At 41.1% G+C, this 20501-nt stretch overlaps 2 protein-coding genes across 2 annotated transcripts; one reads left to right on the top strand and one right to left on the bottom strand.

Annotated features, from left to right (window-relative positions):
* Positions 1–377: 377 nt before the first annotated feature.
* Positions 378–6195, top strand: si:ch73-261i21.5 (zona pellucida-like domain-containing protein 1). Its single transcript, XM_049016216.1, has 11 exons — positions 378–481; positions 1007–1110; positions 1372–1598; positions 1910–2094; positions 2368–2440; positions 2782–2879; positions 3510–3590; positions 3930–4101; positions 4804–4918; positions 5272–5298; positions 5574–6195. Exons 2-11 carry the CDS (start codon positions 1017–1019, stop codon positions 5741–5743), a joined length of 1242 nt encoding a protein of 413 aa, XP_048872173.1. The 5' UTR covers positions 378–481; positions 1007–1016; the 3' UTR covers positions 5744–6195.
* A 1743-nt stretch (positions 6196–7938) lies between these two features.
* Positions 7939–20130, bottom strand: hyou1 (hypoxia up-regulated 1). The gene is made up of 24 exons (XM_049016211.1): positions 19882–20130; positions 18482–18554; positions 18103–18196; positions 17933–18011; positions 17627–17781; positions 17386–17462; positions 16846–17027; positions 16620–16735; positions 16154–16340; positions 14930–15064; positions 14326–14408; positions 14071–14203; positions 13792–13976; positions 13404–13542; positions 13247–13304; positions 13067–13143; positions 12795–12956; positions 10101–10297; positions 9933–10020; positions 9509–9765; positions 9285–9369; positions 8923–9196; positions 8463–8573; positions 7939–8287 (listed from the first exon to the last, which is right to left on the bottom strand). The coding sequence occupies exons 2-24, from the start codon at positions 18549–18551 to the stop codon at positions 8241–8243; spliced, it is 2991 nt and encodes a 996-aa protein (XP_048872168.1). The 5' UTR covers positions 18552–18554; positions 19882–20130; the 3' UTR covers positions 7939–8240.
* Positions 20131–20501: the final 371 nt, after the last annotated feature.

Here is a 20501-nt window from a genome sequence, read left to right as displayed (position 1 = left end):
GTACACACACAGACACACACACACATATATATATATATACACACACACAGACACACACACACACACACATATATATATTTATATATATATGAATATATATATACACACACACACAGACACACACACACACACATATACGCCTATATAGTTTTTATAATATTTTCCTGTTTGTTGTCTCAACTGAATATATTTAAATCTATGATTTACTGCTAATTTATATTTATATTTAGTATATATTTGTTTATATTATATACTTAATTGCGTATTTTGTGTAAAACCCTTCCCTGTCACATTTTACAGTTTACATTCACCCAGGCTGCTCTTTTGACTTCTGAATTTTTCTCATAACCTCCTGCTTTGTGTCGCTTGCCCATTTTCACACCCCTGAGCTGGAAAAGAGGCCAGTATAAATACCAGGGGCTGACGGGGAGAAAAAGGGAGAGAGAGACGGTGGAGGGCAGAGAATCACCACCCACTCAAGGTAATGCCTTCGTCTTCTTCTATGGACATGAGACGAAGCAACCTATGTTTTTGTTTATTTTTTTTCTTAAATTTAACCGCAATATGCATGCTCTGAAACATTTCAGGGATTGGGGTAGGCCTACTTGTGTTTTTTTATTTTTATTTATTTTCTAGCCATCATCTTCATGTAAGGCTATTTTGTTTTTGGAATTTGCATATTCATTCATCAATAAAATTATTTTTATTATATGTTAATTAAGGCAGTTTTCTTCTCTGGAGAAATCAGCCAAGTTTTTGCTCTAGGGCTTAAACGGCTGCAGCCTATGTAAAAACCCTTTTTTTTCACTGGCAAATTATTAATAATGTGATCGATTTTGATGTGTTTCTTCTTTGAAAATGTTGCATGTTTTAGAGGAAATATAATCTTTTATCTTTATTTATAGCAATTCACTATTGCTTCCTCAGTCTTGGCTTTTATCGGGAGATTTCTGAAATTGAGTCATGTCGTATACTTCCTGATAAATACTTGTGTTCCCTCCTCCAGTTCGAGGACAATGTGGCTGTCCTTGCTGGTTTGCCAGTTTGGCCTGGTCCTCTTCAGTGAGGCTCAGAATCCTTGCTTTTCACACACGACATTCAGGGAGCCAGGTCAGTCTCTGCTCTGCCTCGGGGTTCTCCGCGGCATCACTGTGAGTCACTCCACTTATTGACCTCTCATGTTATACACCTGGAACCGAATCAACTACTGGGGAACCTCCAAGAAATCGGAGGAGAACCCACTCCGCCAAAGACCTATTGTTGGGCATTATGTTCCTACTTTCTATTCAGGGGTGCAGCCGTGCCTGATACTTTCTCATTCCATGATTGTTTATATAAATCCTCTTGTTACGGGATCCTTGTGTGTTCCAGCCAACTCTGACATCTCAGTGATATGTGGGACAAGGACAATGGAGCTGACCATCCTGTTGTGCCCCATCTACTATGGTGGATACAACGAGTCATTGATGTCCCTCAATGCGCAATATTACAGACCAGAGTGCTACGGGATACCTGATTGGTCAGCAGATCCGCCTGTCTTAAAATTCAATTTCTCCATAACCGAAGAAGCCATTTCCACCTGTTCAAACAAGCTCAAGGTACCTCAGCTATTTGAGTGTACTGCCGATAAAACTTTAGCAAATGTTACTCAAGATTATTTAATCAAAAAGCATGAATATATGAATACCCCTTAGATGGACTAGCATGCCACCTAGGTATTAACCCAGCGATGTGCCCTGTGCTGTCCACAACCCTTACCTGGATAAGCTGATGGGTGGATGGATTTTATAAAAATACAAAAATAAAAATTTGAAAGGCATTGTAAACCCTTTTATAAAAGAATATGTTGTGTAATCTTTGTCCTTAACAATAGATATAGGCTTAATGATTTCTTCTTTTTTTTGTACAGATCAGTCAAGAGGTCGGTTCGGGGCTCTTCTCCGATTATTCCAGCGTCCAGTTTGTCAACGTCTCAGGAATCATAAACTCCCTGGACCCGAGTGCTGGCACCATAACGTACCGACAAGAGATGATGTACATTTTCTCCTGTCGATATCCACTGCAATACCTGATCAACAACACTGAGATAACCGTGTAAGTGCTTTGGTACTTATACATGAATGTTTTGTCGACCCATTACTTGTAGCCACTATATTATTGTAGTTCAGAAGTCTTGATCAAAATTGGTACTTTCAATGAGACAGTTATCCAGGATATTGCATTGTGATTCATATGAATCACCTATATTTCATAAACACCAAAAAAAAAAACGCATTAATACACTTTGCCTGGTCGACATAATTCTACTACAGTCTAATTTCTCCCCCTAGAGTAACGAACTCTAATTACTGCTGTGCTTTTCAACAGATCTGGGGTGAGCCTGGCTGTAAGGGACAATAACGGGAGTTTTATTAGCACACTAAGCATGCAACTCTATGAGGTGTGTATATTGCTTTGCGGCATTCCAATTCATTAAACAGTTTTTCTTGTTCGCGTGGGAGTTAATACTGACATTCTGTGTTAGATAATATATCTGCTGCCGCATATGTCGAACATTTTGTGAACTGTATCTTCAGTGCTGACTGTTCGGTTTGAGTATTTTTTACATTTTGCTCATAAAGCCCAATGAAATTTGCTTTGGACATACATACCGCCTGAATAAGTTAAGGGAAATCTCTAACATTTCAACATTTAGAACTGAAACGGAATTCGTTAAAGTACGTAGGACATCATTCTGTCGTTTAAGTTTATGATCTATTCCTGCGTTATTTTGACTCTAAGGATTCGTCTTATACTACCCACCTCAAAATACCGGAAAGCGGCCTTAAACTGAAAAAGAGAATCTTTGTGGAAGTGAAGGCCACGAATCTCACCGAAAGGTAACTGGGGCAGCTGGATATTACTTTTAATTCTCGAAACCATGTGCCTGTTTTTTTTTTTTTGTTAAAAAAGTTTTGCACTTGGAAATGCATGGATATGAATTTTAATTTATGGATTTATGGAACAGTTACCGAACATTAACTAGTATAGTGTGTAACTATTTGCAAAATAATCTGACTGATCTGAAACAGTTTTAGATGAGAGTTACATTTGCCTACAGTTTCATTTTTAGTTAATTTCACTTACCATTAGCTAGGGGCACGTTTTCGGTTCCATTTGTATCCATCCATGCAGTAGAACAATATATGGTAAAACGGATCCACCACTGGTTCAGAAACATAATATTTTTAATACTCCTAAACACCTTCATGAACGACGTATGGAAACGTTTTATTGGCAGCTAAATGAAACTCTCTTCATTTGATGTGATATATTAATTTTAATTTAACTACCAGTTTTATTTATCTAACAGTTACAAACTGAGAAAATAAAAAAGCGTAATCTCCAAAGCCAGTGATCAACAGTATTGCTGAGAAAACAACTATTTTAGATGATTACGAATTGATAGAATTTGGCATCTTATTTTTCCCCAATCCTTTCTTTTTATTGCGCGCCCGACGTCGCTAAAGGTTCAATGTCCTCCTGGACCGATGCTACGCCACAACCAGCCCTTTTCCCATCAACAGCTCTTACTATGACCTCTTTGTTGGGTAAGTTATTTAATCCAGGCAAGTTTTGCACATCGTTTACATGTCGCCGAATCGCACACGGCGAGTGCAATAGTGAAATAACGAGTTGAGTTAATTTGTCGAGTTAGACTACCGATAGGCTAATCGATAGCCCTAAACCTAACCCCCCAAAAAACCCTAAAACCATAACCCTAACCCTAAAACCTAACCATAATCCCAAGACGGTGGAACTGCACATGCACAGAAAGGCTCGGTATCACGTCTCCATAGGTAGCATTTGGTGGACAGAACACCGGGCAGCTGATGCATTTTCCCCAGACTTAAAAAAATAAAGGCTCGTCTTTATGTCTTTCAACCTAGATGCAACCGTGACGGCCAGACCGTGATCACATCTAATGGCCAAACCCAGACGGCCCGCTTCTCTTTTGAAGCTTTCCGCTTTGTGGAACACAAAAACATGACCGTCTCCATCTTTTACCTGCACTGTGCCACCAGGCTCTGCGAGACGTCTGTCTGCAGCTCAGTCCTGCCGGTAACTCCACTGCCTACACGAAGGTCTCAAGAACAGCAAAGTATAGGGAGGACTATTGCAACCCAGCTACTATATAAATGTTTGTAAAATGTTATTTCACATTCATTGCATATCAGTTATTTTGCGTGGGGATCACACATGTTCATTTCTTATTTCATTCTCAAATATAAGAGCTTCCGCTACATTCCTTTCTTTTACGTCACTAAGTATTTTATTTGGCCATGCTTAGGATTAATGTATTAATCGTAGGCATAATGTTAAAAATCGCCTTGCAATATGTTGTTCTGTTGCGAAAATGGAAAATTAGGATTCCAGTGCGCAAGAATTGGCAGGAATACGACACATTTTGAGCAAATCACGACACGTTTTGCAGTCCGTTGTTATTTTCAACACATCCCAAGTTAATTAAATGACTTTTGTTCTCTAATCAAATTGATTTAATTGCTCCGTGCTTACTTTGGTATTCTGGATGCCCCACTGCTTTTCACTTAAGTATCCGAACACAAAATTGAATTCACAGACATGTTAATTATTTGTTAACATAGCGTATAGAACGAACGCTGCACAGCAATATCTTGGATTTTCCAGCACTAGAATAATCTGTTTGTTGCGGATGAAGTATTCTCCGCAGTGAATGCTACTGCTATTGTGATGCATTGCCGCAAGGTGGTGGTCATGAGCTTTAACCTTGTTCTTTCGTAGAATTGTTCAGCCAATGCTAGGGCAAAGCGAGATCTGCAGTCGCAGGCTCAAAGTACCACCGTAAGCGAAGTAGCCACAGTGACCTCTGGTCCGATCATCACCAGAGTGGACAGTGGTAAGACACCGACACTTCGAGATGGTTTTTGACAAATATATTTATATTAAATACACTAAACATTGACCAAAAGTATTTCTGAAACTCTGTACTTGGCAGGAAGAGGTGGATAGTTCAGGTCCACAAAGTAAAAACCCAGACCAAGATTATGTTTCAATCGACCAGTTGAGAATAAAGAGTCACAGTAATAGAGTACTCAACTAGTTGGTTGAAACAAAATCTTTGTTTGGGTTTTTACTTTCCGAACCTGAACTGTTCGCTTGTTGCCAGGGGTTTATTTGCTCAGATATTAAGATTTATATATGATAAAACTGATAGCTAGAACTTTAATATTATGCCTTTATGTCACGTAGGTGGACCTCCAGGTCAAGATACTCAAGGTAAGCTTTATTTATCCTCAAGGAGAAAACAGCATCAGCAATATTCTTATGATATTTAAAGACCAAGAAATATAAAATGGTCCATATAAAATGACGTCCCCAATCTATGTGTTGGATCGCCAGACATTACAACTTATAGCAGCCGATCGATGAACCACAGTAAACGATCTCCTTATTATGAATATAATATAAAACACATAATATAATATGAAACAACATAGAATATAATTTAAAACAACGTCCCAGTGCTTATCTACATGTCCACCTCTCCGCAGTCGCAGAAGAATCGTACCGGGACAGCCCCGTGTTCAGGGCGGCTGTGGCGGCAGGCGTGGTGGGCGTGCTCTGCATCGCGATGGTGGCCTTCACGGTGCTGCGGATCCACTCATCGAAGCGTCAGAGCAAGAAGAAGGCGCTGTGGGAAGGCGCAAAGGGCAGCGAGTAGGGGCAGGGCCGGTGAAACGCAACGTGCCCCTCTCCTATTCATGGTGAAATACAACATGCACTATATACCACTGCATGACGGGGATCATTTATTTTTTTCCTGTTTAAAAGCATTCAGTGTCTGGTGGCATTATCGAAAGAACTATCTACATATACTTAGTATACTTTATAATGGAAATCTATAGGTCATCATGTTGAAAACCGTAAAAAAAGCTTTAAAAGTACAGGAAATTATATGGATCAATCCTGTTAATAACCAAAATAGGACTTCTGGCATTAAGTGTTTTAGACGGCAACGTGCTTCTGATTGGGGGACTTACTGGGACTGTTTTCAGGGCTTTATTCAGACAGCATTGCTTCCCTGAATATTTCCATCATTAAAAATGGTGTTTAAAATATCTACATGGATGCAGGTATGCTAACTAAATAAAATTTTAATTTTAATATAAAGAATGAGTGAAAATGGTTTTTGGAAATTTTATGATTTACCGAATGTATGATTTTGAGCAGACTGGGCTGTGGTAAGTGGAAGACACACCCAGGTTTGTATGTCTGTCTTTTGTGGGGACCATCTGTTCATTTCCATTGGTGTGGCCCTAATGCTAAGTACGGCGGCTCCCACCCCCCCCCCACCCAACCCTAACAAACATAAGTAACCAAACAGAATATGACTTTCAGCATGTGTAGTTCTTTTTTTTTTTTTTACTGTAGTCACAGATCTTTAGAAAAATTAAGGTCAAACTTGTGGGAATTGGAAAAATGTCCCCCCCCCCCCCCCCAAAAAAAAAAGGTACAAATCTTTAATGAAATTGTGGGGCACGTGCGCCCTCTTCTCTCTCAACAGCGGAGACATACCGGACTTGTACCACTTAAAACAGCCTAATTATTACTTGGAATAAAACTCACACACCCCTCCTGGACCTACAACGAATGCTAAGTCATGCTTCATCATAAGCAAACATGCCTTTGAATTTGACTGGTGACATTCAGTGCAGATGTCCCCCTTCCTCTGGTCATGCTGTGTTAATATGGGGTCACGGCCTTCAGTTGTGGGTGGGACACAAATCCAATCAGGCATCTATGAGACAGGTAACCGTGTGGTACAGGGCTGCAGTCGCTATGAAACAACTTAAAAAAACAGAACTAAAAAAAAAAAAAAAAAACAAAATTTATTAACACTTTAGAGACAAAAACACAGCCCCCTCACCCCCAGCTGCACTAATGTGCAGTACAAAAACCAACAGCAAGCTTTTCGAAAAGATTATTTTCCCTCTCCGTCCCCCACAGCAGCACATGGTAGTGAGACCTGTCCGTATCAGCGGAAGCCAGTGCAGTCAGATTCAAGAGTTACATGGCATACCACAGACAACCAAAAAACGGAACTAAAAATAAAATAATAAAAAAAAAAAAAAATCAGCAAGAGAGAGAAATTCAAAGTGACCGAGCAACACAACCACCTGTCTAACGGCCATGAACGTTTTCTGGGCAGAAAAGCAGAAAGGGGACCGATGTGAAGGTTACGGTTTCTACATCCATTAAAGGAACGTCAAATCAATACACCCATTCCAGCATTTTCCAAATTTACTGAACTGCTCAAGCCATTTAACTGAAGGAAAAAAAAACTAAGTACTGTAAGGAGAGGGGGGGGGGGGTTTCTGACAGCCATTATATTTTCCCATTATAACTATTTGTATGTTATTTTACAGAATATATGGTACTTCACAGACTGTTGGCATTTATTCCTTGTCAGAATGCACTCCTGCTCTATGAATGTTATCAGAAACTAACCACTGTGGCAAACATTAAGGGCTTTGCTCATTCAAGCCATAAGTGCTATACGGGTTTCGGTACCAAAACAGCACACAACTAACAAATTCAGCGGCATCCCAGATAAATCCCACACAATACAAATATCCAGTCTTTTCTGTTGGCTTCACTCCACAGATCCTCCATTCCGCGAAATCCCTATGATTCCAATTAGATAAACATTTCTCCCATGAGGTACTTAAATTTATGTTAAGGTGCAGAAATGCTGAAGCTGAAATGCAACAGAGGCATAATGACAAGATTCCCAGAGATCAATCAACACTAATAGGGTTTTGGTAACCATGACAATAACCTTGTGAGATTACAACTGAGAAGAGAGGTGGGGGTGGGGTGGGGCATTACCTGTACACAAATATGTATTTCATGAAATGGCTTGGAGCAGGGTCTTATTTTGCAGAAAGACTGACAATGGAACTGGCAACTTGAAAATGAAATTTCACGACATCAGAACGGAATAAACTAGACAAAAATGGCATCAAGTTGTTTCTGCAATTCTCACAGGATCATATGTGCTCTAGCTGGTCGTAGGGGAGAAGGTCAGGAGCCCCAAAACGTTCTAAAAATGTACACCAAGGATTCTCCAAGCTGATCCAATTAAACATTTTGATTTAAGTTTGGGGAGACGAAAAAAATTAATAAATACATCAAAATATCTGTTTAAGTTCCAGTCGTTATAATTCATCTTCTATATGGTTTTCCGATTTGCTCTCCGTGGATTCTGCAAGACGACAAAAAAAAATAAAAAAAAATAAATAATACAATTTTATACAGATAAAAACAAATATAAAAAGACTGCAAAACAGGACTAGAGAGAAGTTGGCGAGTCGAACTACCACATTCGCAGGACAGGAGCAGCTTCTAAACCAGAGGGGACACACAAGCACCAAACATACCTGTATTCACTGCTCCTTTTGTGGGATTCTGACGGGTTTCCGTTTCAGCCCCATCCTCAGCACCGTTGTCTATGGGCAGCTCCCCACCTGGTTTCACCTCTTCAGGGGTTTCTGATGTGGCATAGAAAAAGAGGAATTACATGGATGGATGGATGGAGAGAGAAGAGAGGTTTAGGAACTGAAGTGGTGGTGCTCTAACCATCAAACAGGATACCAGTTACTTTTTGGAGTACGGAAGTAGTTCTTATTAAATTGTTACTGTTAATTTGCATACGATCTGCTGTTACTGGGTTTTTCTTCAAAGAAAGTATACACTTACAACCTAGATAAACAGCTTTAAAGATGTTCCTTGACTACCTAAGACTTTTGTGCAGTTCTGTACATATACTGATCCAGCATTAAACAAAGTATACTGGCAATCACAAGGCAACACGGCCAACTGGTTTGGCGTTCATCATACCTGTCGCTTTCTCAGCGTCAGGCTTGTCCACAGGTGGGATGACTTTCTGAGAGTCAGCCTCCGTGCTGTTGGATTTGCCGTTTTCCGTACCGGTGCTGTTCTTCTCCTTGGGTTTGACCTTGGGCTTGGGCTTGGCAAACTTAGCCTTGTTCAGCAGGTAATTGACCTCGCGGTCGAGAAGGGCGAGTCTGGCCTCGATGTCTTTGGACAGCAGAGCTGGCTTCTCGGTCGGCAAGCGTCTCTCCTGCTCTGCCAACGTCTCGTTCTTCCAAGTCTGTGAAGGACACGGCAGCCTGAAGCTACGGCGCCAAATGACACACGCACTTCCGGATGATACTTCAAAAAAGGGGGTTTTTACGTACGGTCGTCTCATTGATGATCTTCTCCAGGGTCTTCAGCTCAACGTCTGTAAAGATTTGGTCATCCTCCGGTATAAGTCTGGCACTCCTATATCAAAATATTAATTCAATATCATCCGTGTTCATAACAAAACCGATAAAGCAAATTATGATGAATATACTTTATAACCAGGACCAGAATAAACAGAGGATGGATGGGTAAATGAGTATTATGCTCTGAAACTCACTTAAGAAAAAAGCTAGAATGATTCAGCATGCTGTCAAGCGCTGCCAATCTGTCAGGCCATTTTCTGCGCTCTTCCACTTTGAAGAACATGGACTTGCACAGCTTCTTCAGGTCCGACAGCTTCTCCTTCAGCTCCTTGGTACCCGCCGTATACCCCTCCTCGTCCATCCAGGTAGAGGCCTCGCTCAGCTTGCTGGAAATCTGCTCCCTCTCTTCCTCAGAAAGCACCACCTGGTACTCATCCTGATACATCTTATCCTGGTGGCATGAGGTGATGAGGACAATTAAACTGCTGGCCCCATCATTTCAATCGCCCCTCCAACGGTCAAACGGTTTTTCTGATCTATCACCCACCCAGGATAGAATTCTGATTCTAGAACTAGACAAGACATTGGGAACCATCTTTAAACAAAAAAGATCCACACCTGGGTTTCAAAGATGAACGCCTCAAGACTGTTCAAGGCCTTTTCCCTCTCGTGCTTTGCCAGATCTCGATCAGTTAGGTCTTGCAATCTGAGAGGAAATGTATAGAGTTTAAATTCAAATGTCACATGAGCCCCACCCATCCCTTTCTTCAAAGTGAGAAAACGTACTTTTTCGTAGAAGAATCAATCTCATCTGGACTTGGGTTGAGAACATCATTTATTTCTAGCTCTACATCAATTTCTTCTGAGATCTTTACTTTCTTCTGTGATTTTGTCTTCTTATCTTTGTCCTCAGTCTTCTCTTCTTCTCCAGTTGGCTTCTTTTCTTCAGTTTTTCCTTCAGTTCCAGTTGCTTCCTTTTCACTCTGGAAAAATTAAATGCCATTATTGAGCCAGTGTTCCGAAGAATTTTTTACAAACTCAACATCATAACATGACAGCAAAAACAAATTAAGTCAATTAATCATCAACTCGTATATTGTAAAATATACACAAGGCAGATAGAGTAAGCACAACATGAACAGTGCAAAGTATAAGAGCGTCCAAGTAGGCCTGGGTGCTCTTCAGTGGTGCTTTTCCACTGGCATATAGGAACCAACTCATACTCAAACTATACCCGAAGAGAGACTAATTACAGCATGGTTCCAGCTCGCTTCAGTTATCCTCTGCAATAGGGTCGGCTCAAAAAAGGTGTTGGAGAGCAAACAATGACACGCTGTACATCATGAATTACTACGTACTAATTTCTGCTAACAAATCTGTGAGAATCGCTGTCTTATGTTACCATAAAATGCTACTGCAATTTACATTTGCTTGCACGTTTGCATTATGAACTAGAAGAGCTGAACAGGATTATAGTACTTTAAGAAGGTAATAAGAAATTCACGTTCCAATAATTTCGAAAAATGGCTATAGTATATTATAGGGCTGGTTAATGTGTGATATTAAATGGCAACACTGCATGTTATCCAAATGCAATTCTCATATCGCAAATACCGCAATAGTCAGCTGGTTTGAGATCATAGCTTCACGCTGTCTGGACATTATAGGTCAGTGAGATTAAGTTTCACTAAAACATTTTTACTTTGCCATAGGAAACAAAACTAAAAATCAGTTTATTGCTGCTGCTTTTGTGTAAGCTCTGCAAGGCAGTCAGAATCATTTTCATCTTTGCCGTTTACCTTCTAGACTGGTTTCAGAGAAATTGTAACTCCTTTTGCTTTCAAAATATTGCAGTATTTACAATAAAATCATATCTAGGCCAGTCGCGATAAACCATAAATCAATTAATTGCACGATAAATTATCGACCTCATTTTAATTTTCCAGCTGCGATAATTTTCATTTGCATGCTTGTTTGTTTTCCTCCTGTCTCTCTCTACCAAATGGGAATATCGGCTCTTTTGGCTCCTAAACAGCTCTTTTCAAAAAAACCCGCCCCTCTCTTCGTTTAACCTGATGTTGATTTGCGTGACCTGATTTGAGCTTGTTAAAAATAAGACGCTGTCTCGTGGGTGGGCTTTTTTGGAAGACGTGTTCCGGCCACCGTCGTCCTTAATGTTTAGGCAGCTCAAAAACCCGGACAATTCTATAAACATTAATAAAACGGCTCGAACAACAGCCGGCTCCCATCGTTCGCTAAAAAGAATCGTCTCAAAGATTCGTCTTGTTTGCAAACGATATCACTAGCAATGATGCGTGAACTCTCGTGTCAGTGGGCTCTTTGCACGTCAGCTTTCGCGTTCATGGAAATGCGGCTCGCTCATTTCCGGTCTGTGAAAAATGACATGCTACTTACAGGACTTGCCCAAACTTATGATCAACAACATACAACGCTTTTATAAATCCTTCTCCAAAGTACCAACAAATAAATTAGAGAAGGGCTTTAAGACGTCTGCTTTGTCGTACATCCACGGATACCAAGGGGAGTCTTATTCGTTCAACTTTGTGGCTGGCACTAGACAGACATGAAGAAGAAAAAAATATATATTTTTTGGCAATAAATTACATGAATATGATTATATGCAATAAATTATATTTCTTGCTTGGAATTTGCCAGACTAAACTAGCTACAGATTTGCATACGGCCTGTTGAGGCTCCTGCTTTTATTCATATGGAGTGTTTTGTTGTTAGTTCGCACTTTTTGCTTACAAAGGTCCTAACTGGAGATTTTGCCTGTTTTCCCTGTCTGAGCCTAATGTTTAATATTTTAAGGGCGATTTTGTTTACAAAGACTTCATAATCCATTTCTCTTTGTGTTTGATTGTTTTGTTTATTTTAGATATTAAAAATGTCTTCCAGTCCCAGTGTTAAATGTTCTTTAGAAATTAAAGTTTATTGATCGTTGAAAGGGTGTACTTGCATTAATATGCCATTATTATTACTACATCAGTTGAAAATGGTCTCACAACGGCAATATTATCATTTATTCCAATAATTCCTGGGACAATTAATCATCCAGCAAAATTTGTTATCGTGACAGGCCTAATCATATCGCAAGGTGAGCTTACGTATTAAATTCAATGACACATTTGTTTTGTAAGAGTTACTATTGAAGGCTGATGATATAACCTAACCCCCACCCAGTTAAAATTAACTCACTGGATAACAGCTGCAGCTTGGAATTGGAAAATATCCACCCAGAACTTGATCCATCAGAGAATGCGGAATTCCTTATTCCGAAAAAAAATATGATTGTCAAAGTGGTTTTACACTAATTGAATGAGATGGACAGAGAGGAACATGGGAAGCAGAATGCAAATTGCGTACGCAAAATGACCAAACCCATTTACATAAGTTTCCATAGAAACACAGCACGGGATAGCAGAGCAGGGAGTAATAGAAGAGGGTCTTGATTTCTACCTGGGAATCGGCGCTGCCTTCCACCTTCTCAGCCTCAGCCGCCTTCTCTGGCTGAGCATCCGTGTTCTCCTCAGCTTCCTGATTAGCATCCTGCGGCTCGTCATCCTTTTTGGCCTGATCTTCCTCCTCTTTCCCAGCTTCAGGTGTTAGCTCCTCCTCGTCCTGGTTTAATATTTTAAGGGTTTAGGTGCAGAAAATAGCTTGAGGCCTGAGCAAAGTCCTCCAAAGAGGGTTTCTAACAGTCATTAATGATAAATGGGATAGAAGTGTACCTGAACAGGCTCTGTGAGGTTCGCGGTTGGTTCTGAACCCCCTCCTCCAAAGAGACTTGATATTGTGTTTCCAAGTTCTTAAAAGATGTATCATAACGCAATGAATTCAAGTAAAGGAAAAAAATAAAAACATCTGATTTGTCAAAAGCATGAAATACCAAAATGTCTGCAAGTACGTACTTGTCAAAGTCGATTCTTCTTCTTTCTCCTCTTCTATGGTCTCAAAGACAGATTCCACCTGGAGGGAAAAAAAAAACCTTCAGGAATACATTTCATTTAAATTTTATTATTGTTTTTAAGATTTTAGAAAACCAAAGTTCCAAAATTCCTAACTAACCCGGTCCAGGATGAGCACACCGCTTTCATCCATGTTAAAATGAGCCTTGATGCCCTTCGACTCCGCATCCAAGTGCTTCTTAAAGCTGCTGCCTACCCCTGTCAACTTGACTGTGGTCAAGTTGGGGGACCCAAACACCCTGAGAAGGAAGAATCATGTCAACTTGCAACAAAAATGGCTATTCACTTTTAAAGATGTTGGGCCAGTAGACGAGCGCTTCCCCAACCCGGTCCTCCAGCACCCACTGACAGTCCACATTTTTGCTCCCTCATAGCTCCATGTCAAACAGTCCAAGTTTTTGCTCCATCCCAAGTCCCAGGAATAGAGGTAGAAGCCTGATCTAAACAGAGGTGTATGTACATTCATCGCTGCCTATTCAACCAGTTACCTGAGGTCATCTGCACTAAGGAACCCAAGGTCACCGTAGTTGACATAAAACACAAAGTCATCTGTGTAGCGGTTGAACGTGATGACCTTGCGCTGGGGGTATGGAGCCATTCTCTGAAACAGAACCCGCTTGTTGTGTTTCAACATCTTCACCCCTTCCTCCTCCGTCTCCCGTGTGAACTCGACCTGAAGCAAGTTGAAAAAGCCCGGTCAAACAAGCGGCAGGATGGGTCTCTCCGTACGACTCGGCCAACGTCTGGCCCACGGGCCACCTGCTCACCTGAATGGGAAACACCGCGGCGTCTCGCACCAGGAAAGGCTTCACCTTGAAGGCCTTGCTGAGTGCTGCGGCCTGATACACGGCTCCCATAGCGGCCGCTTCGTCAGCGTTGATGTTTTTCCCCAGTTCTTCCCTGCAGAAAGGCAGCGGGCCGTGACAGAACTGAGTAAAATCGCAAAATTTCTGGGATTTGAGCCTCAATAATTTACACAAGACTGCGATGGAAGATCCATTAAAGACTAAAAGTAGACACACTTTCCAACGGCTTTTAGCAGAATCTCCTGAACTCTGGGCACTCGGGTTGCTCCTCCAACCAGGATGACCTGTTCGATCTCTTCCTGGAAACGAAGGCAGAACATGCATATGACGTACTCTGAAGCCGAGAGGTCGGGCAGCATACGCGCATCTGGAAGGTGGCAAGGGGTGCCCGTGACCACCCAAGACTGAAACCTGGCCACGTCATTGGCCACCTCCTTTGTACTTGCACTTTGGGTAAATCAGACTTTTTAGAAAAAAAAAAAAACACTGTGTCCCTGATGATATTCTGATAAAGAATGAGCTCATTGTGCTGCTGAGCTAAGCATGTGCTCTCAGAACAGCAGTAATGCAGAAGTTTAGGAATCTCATACCTACTGTAAGCTTGTTACCTTAACTGCAAGAAACTGATACATTATATAAATTTTTGATAATTCCACCACTGCCTGGATTAAAAACAGTGTAGAGTTATAGCGTTTAGATACCTTAAATATTCCGTTATTTACTAGATGCCTTATATTCATATTTAGATTTATGTGCCGCACCAAAATGACCTCCGGTCCCGCACTGGCCATCCAACTGAAACTTGTCAGACTGGACTTACCAAGGACATTTCAGCAGAATTGAGGGCTTCTTGAACGGGACCAGAGACCCTCTCAAAAAGATCAGTACAGAGCTCCTCCAACTCGGAACGCGTCACCTTTGCCTTGAAGTCGATATCTTCTAGGAGACCCTCCACCTGCAGATATCAAAGTGAAACACATTGTATGAATATTGTTAGGACATTTAGCTATAATTAGATAATAATGAAACGCATTCACTTATGCGCAATACCACCAGGTTTGTTGCATTAAACACTGCCACAGCACTGCAACGTAAACATCACAGCAGAAAGCAACGTAATCACTTTACCATGACATAATGAAAATATATTGTTTAACATTATCTTAATATATAATGAATAATAAGCATTGGATTTACATGTGTGTGTTACTTGCCTGAGAACACACTGAAATATTTCATCCACACTTTACCTCTGCATTCTAGTACCCAGCCAGAATAAAGAAATTAAACCACCAGACTCCAGTTTCTTTTGCATCAGTGATACCCACAACGTTTGGAAAAAAAAAAAACAGATAATTAACGATATCTTCATAACGAACAGCAAGCGGCTCACAACCGTTTTGCTTTTGTTGTGTGTGGGTCACATCCAAAAGTTAGTTCTCTGTATATCCTTATATTTTGCTTTTATACAACATTATTTTAGGTCACAGTATGCAGTACACTAAATGACTGGCATGACAATAACACCTTAGTTGACTTGATCACAATCACGCACTGGGAATACTCCACTAGCATGACTAAAAGTGTACCAAGATGGCAGTACAAGGCGACTGTGCAATACTATCAACCCTGCTAGTGCACCCCTAGCGGTACAGCACCCCCACCAAATGCCCGTCTGGGTGTGGAGGAACATTCTGAGCCGCGCCTGCGACACAGAGCAGATGAGGGGGCAGGAGTAGCACGACTGGCTAAAATGTCGGTTCTGTACAAAAGATTTGCCAATATCAAAAATTTCTTAGTCGTGTCCATATTTTGTGTGATAAGTCAGTAACGTAAATTATTATGACAAGATGAAGAGCATTTTCTTTGTCAAAGTAGCTCTCACTATTAAAAAGGTTGGAGATCACAATTATAAACCAACATCTCCTTTGGAGAGGTCTCCCTAAGCAATAAGATAATGCTCAACGTCAAACAACTTAAGCTCATGTCTAACAATATCTCCAGGAGGACCATCTGCTACCAGAGCAGCACTGGACAAGCTCACCTGAGCCGTGTGGTCAATGTTGGCGCTGAGAACAACCTTAACCCTCTGTGCCTCCTTCAGCAGCTTGGCCATGGCTCGCGGATTCTTCCGCACGTCCGTCTTGGTCTTCCCCTGCTTGTTGAAGATATCAGCCAAGTGGTCCCGTAACCTCAGTTCCATCTCAAAGCCACCCAGGGTGCGGTCAAAGCTGCGGCAAGCAGGAGAGATATTCAAATGTCAGAATTAACATACATTGATAACTTCGACCCAGGGCAACTGAAGGAAAATATTTTTCCCAACACTGAAGCCCCTCGCCACTTGAAATCATTAGGCAACCTTAAAAAAAGCACAATAAAGGTATTAACAGGACAAACACTGCATCACTGCAGTGTGTCAGGTTACTGGCTACCCAACATGAGAATTGACCAAAAAAACTGAAGTAAAGTATCATGTAGCACCCCTGGGAGTCCTTCGAGGATTGGCTTACCCAACTCCTCGGATCTGTAGCTGAGGTTGGGTGCCATAGTCTTTGGTCTTCACAGTCTGGTATGTGACAATAGTGGCTACGGTGCTGCTGGACCCCATGTCATAGAACATCACGTTCTGAAGGGAAGAGAAGTGGACCATACTTCTAGAGTTTCCACCAAAAAACCACACCTAAGACTACCCACTTGACCTTGGGCTTTGGTGTAGTAAGGTCTGTACCGTAGTACCTGGGCTGTGCTGTTGATGTCCTTCCTCCGGAAGACTCCATAGTTTAGCGCGACAGCAGTGTTGTCATTGATGAGCTGAAGGACCTTCAAACCTGCCATGTGCGCAGCGTGTAGAACAGCTCTGCGCTCTGCCTGATTGAAGTAGGCTGGAACTGTGATCACAGCATCTTTGACTGACTGTTCTGTGGGGGAGGGAATAAGAATCATGGTATAGTTAATGTATGCTCATGGGATTTTTATTTATTTTTTTTTTTACTTAAAAATGTTTTGAGGACAGAAGGAAAAATGATTGGCTAAGAGAGAGAACCAATCAGATTATAGAATAGGTGGGTTCAAGCAACTTGAGGAGTTGGGACCATCAAATCAGATGTCTTGGACACACCTCCTCTATAATATGATTGGTTGAGAGAGAGAATCAATCATTCTTTCATCAATCCCTCTGCCCTTAGAACATTTTTGCGAAAGTAAACTCCCATTAGCTTGATGTATGCGTCAGGAGAATTGAAATCAAGTACATCAAGCATAGTGTAGGACACTAACCTGCAAAGTCTTGCGCTAAGCCACGGGAATAATTCAAAATCATTCCCAGGATTTCCTCTGGGGAATACTGCATCTCTCTTTGGGATGGAGAGAAAATATTAAAACGTCAGCATGTGTAGAATAATGAATTTCTGTATTCGATCATGTTGTTTTGACACACCTGAAAAAAAACGTCACAGGTAGAACTTTATAAAACAAAGTGATTTTTGAGGGTTTATGCGCAGGTGGAAAATAGACTCACTCTGAGGACTTGAAGAGAACCGTGTCTCTGGTCTCATCCTTCTGCAGCTGGTGCTCAGGAAAACGTTTCTTATACAAAGCCACCTGAGGGTTATCATGCTTTTTCCCCAGAAGGTCCTGAAGGTACCTGTACACCAACTTGGGGTTCTTCACCGACTGAATTGGGAACAGTTAAGAACAGGCTGAGCATGCGCTCATGTAAGGTTTTCACCATCTAATAACTGAAGCTCGATCAGATGTGCAAACACATATGGGGTGACATGGCCAATGCAAGAATCATTTGAAATTTTAGAAAACAACTGCTTACAACTCCCAGAGCGCTGTCCCCAAACAGTCGCTCGTTTTCCTTTAAACACACAGCTACTGGAGTTTTCCTCCTCGACTCTCTGCAGGGAAAAAACACATGAGGAATCAGATCGTGACCCGCACAGCACATTTAACTGTGTGGACAGACAAAAAATAAAATACCACGCTTACTTGTTCAGCACAATTTCCATTGGCACACCAGGCTTAACTAGAGCCAGTTTCATCCACTCGCTACCCAGGTCAACAGACATCACCGCTACGGATGCTGCATGGGATTTATTAAAAAAAACATAAATAAATAACACAACCGCATTAGAGGACAGAACACAAAACAAATCTAAACAAATGTTTACATTTACTATTGAAGGGTGGGGCTGGATTAAAAAGGGATTATTAAGGGTTTATTATTTAAGCCACAAAGTGACATTGGGATCAGTAAATAAAAGTATCAGTTGAGAGTTTTATCCAAAATTACTCCACCAAAACCGCTCTCAAAATCTGCGTGCCCTACAACAGCAAAAACTCACAGAAGAACAGCGGGCAGGCATACCTGTTGGAGAAGGTAAGGCCAGGATAAAGCAGAAGACAGTGGCACACACCAGCGGTACCCCCATTGTCATTGCCTGTAAAACAGTAAGGAATTATTACACCCAGTACATTTGTTTTGGGCATGTAGTCACACCACGTATTACTCAACCTGTATGTTTTTAACCAAAGCAGACAGAACACAACAAAAAGACTTAAAATAAAGCCAAAAAGAGGTCTGCATCAATAAGCAAGCAGCGACTGGCATACGATACCAGCAAGTTATCAATTTGGATCCATGACATTTTACCCCGCAGCAAGACATTTGTTTCAATAAAACAAAAATAAAACATTAAAAATAACCAAAAGAGGTCACAGTGCTTGATGATGCATAACATCTTGCAGCTCTTGCAGAAATGCAAAACAGGGAAAATGACCAGTTGCATCAAGTACAGATCAATAAATTACATATTAATAAAAGTGTAAGACACTAGCAGTATTTCCAGAATGACCAACCATCGCCAACGAGTTTACTACTTTTATGTATAAAAGGACATAACTGAGAAGAACTGTGACACAATGTCAATACAACAATATTGAGGGTACATTCAGATTCGCAAACATTTATTCATGACAAGGCAGGTAAAAGTAGTTATATATAAGTTTAAAAATCTAATCAATTAAAACATAATAATATGTAAATAAGGCTACAACGTGACAGAGCAGAATAGAAATTACCCAAGCGAAATCTAAAGCCTTGATCAGAGATGATGCCACTGATACAATCTGGGGAAGAAATTTTTAAAATTAAGGATATACCTTGCTCTACTGATCCCACACAGTTACACGTGGAATTAATTGCGAGTGCCAAATGTAATAAAAATGGTTTCACTCAATTCTGGTAGTCACGACAATCGTAACGCATCCAGCTGAATTAGGTAGAAAAAGGGCAGCTGTCAATCCATTTACACTATTCTATTTGATCTGGTACGTTTCCTCCTTATCCCAGGCCGATCTCAATAAATTGTATCACACTAGGTAAACGCACAAGCGTGGAAACTTCCAGTTCAGCCAGGCTGACGTACGCAGTGCTGGCCGTCTGATGTTGCCCATGCTTAAGCAGCACACAAAGAAAGCCGGAACGGACAACAGCATTCCACTACAAAACAAACCTCCTGCATGTTACGTTTTAACCGCCGGCGTAAGACCCTGACATTACTTATATCACACATCCCTCATAATATTGAAGCACATGACTCTCGGAGAAGAAAATAGCTAGCGTTTCAAGTAGTAATGATACAAAGCATCCTGAAACTATACCATTCGGACACTTAAGTCTGCTGAAACATACAGAATCTAAATCACAACCGGAAGCTCAACATCAGTGTGCGCTAAACTTAACAGATATGCAATGATAGAACTTACCTTTCACTACAAGTTCTTCTGCTTGAAGTGCAAACCCAGTCAAGCTACAACTTCTAATACAAAAACATAAGACTGTAGCTGGTTATTTAATAGCACTTTGATTATTTTATTTGCAATGCGCGAGTTACTATCTAGGTGCCTTACAACAACCACTCAGCATTATTTCTTAAAAAATTTTACTGCCTGCAACAGCCGGCTCGCTCTGACCATAGGGCCCAGGACGCGGCGTGATCTCATTGGATCCGCGAACCGGGTTGTTCCGCGAAGGACGCATCACCTCCGTAATCACCGGAACCCGCCCTCGTCTGCGCGAATGGCGGATGCTGATTGGTCCACGTCCCCATGCCTCCCCTTCGATTGAAACTCTCCGCGCACGTTTGGCTTTCTCTCATTGGTCCACGTTCAATTACTGGGCGTAAGTCCACGTGAAGGAAGTGTGTTGGCCCGGGTGACGCTAGAGCAGGTGTAGTTTTCGGAGATCTTGTAGCTGATTGTCTGTCGTTGAATTAATATGAAACATTTAGCTACGTGTTTAATTGATATGTAGCCAATGAAAATAATGGCTTGCATTATTTTCCCGCTGCCACTTTCAAAATTACTGTCACTGTCAAATTTTAAAG

Source organism: Brienomyrus brachyistius, chromosome 6 (assembly GCF_023856365.1).
Source record: "Brienomyrus brachyistius isolate T26 chromosome 6, BBRACH_0.4, whole genome shotgun sequence".
Classification (NCBI taxonomy): Eukaryota; Metazoa; Chordata; class Actinopteri; order Osteoglossiformes; family Mormyridae; genus Brienomyrus; species Brienomyrus brachyistius.
Note: the sequence above shows the minus strand (reverse complement) of the source record. Positions and strands in the feature narration are given on the sequence as shown.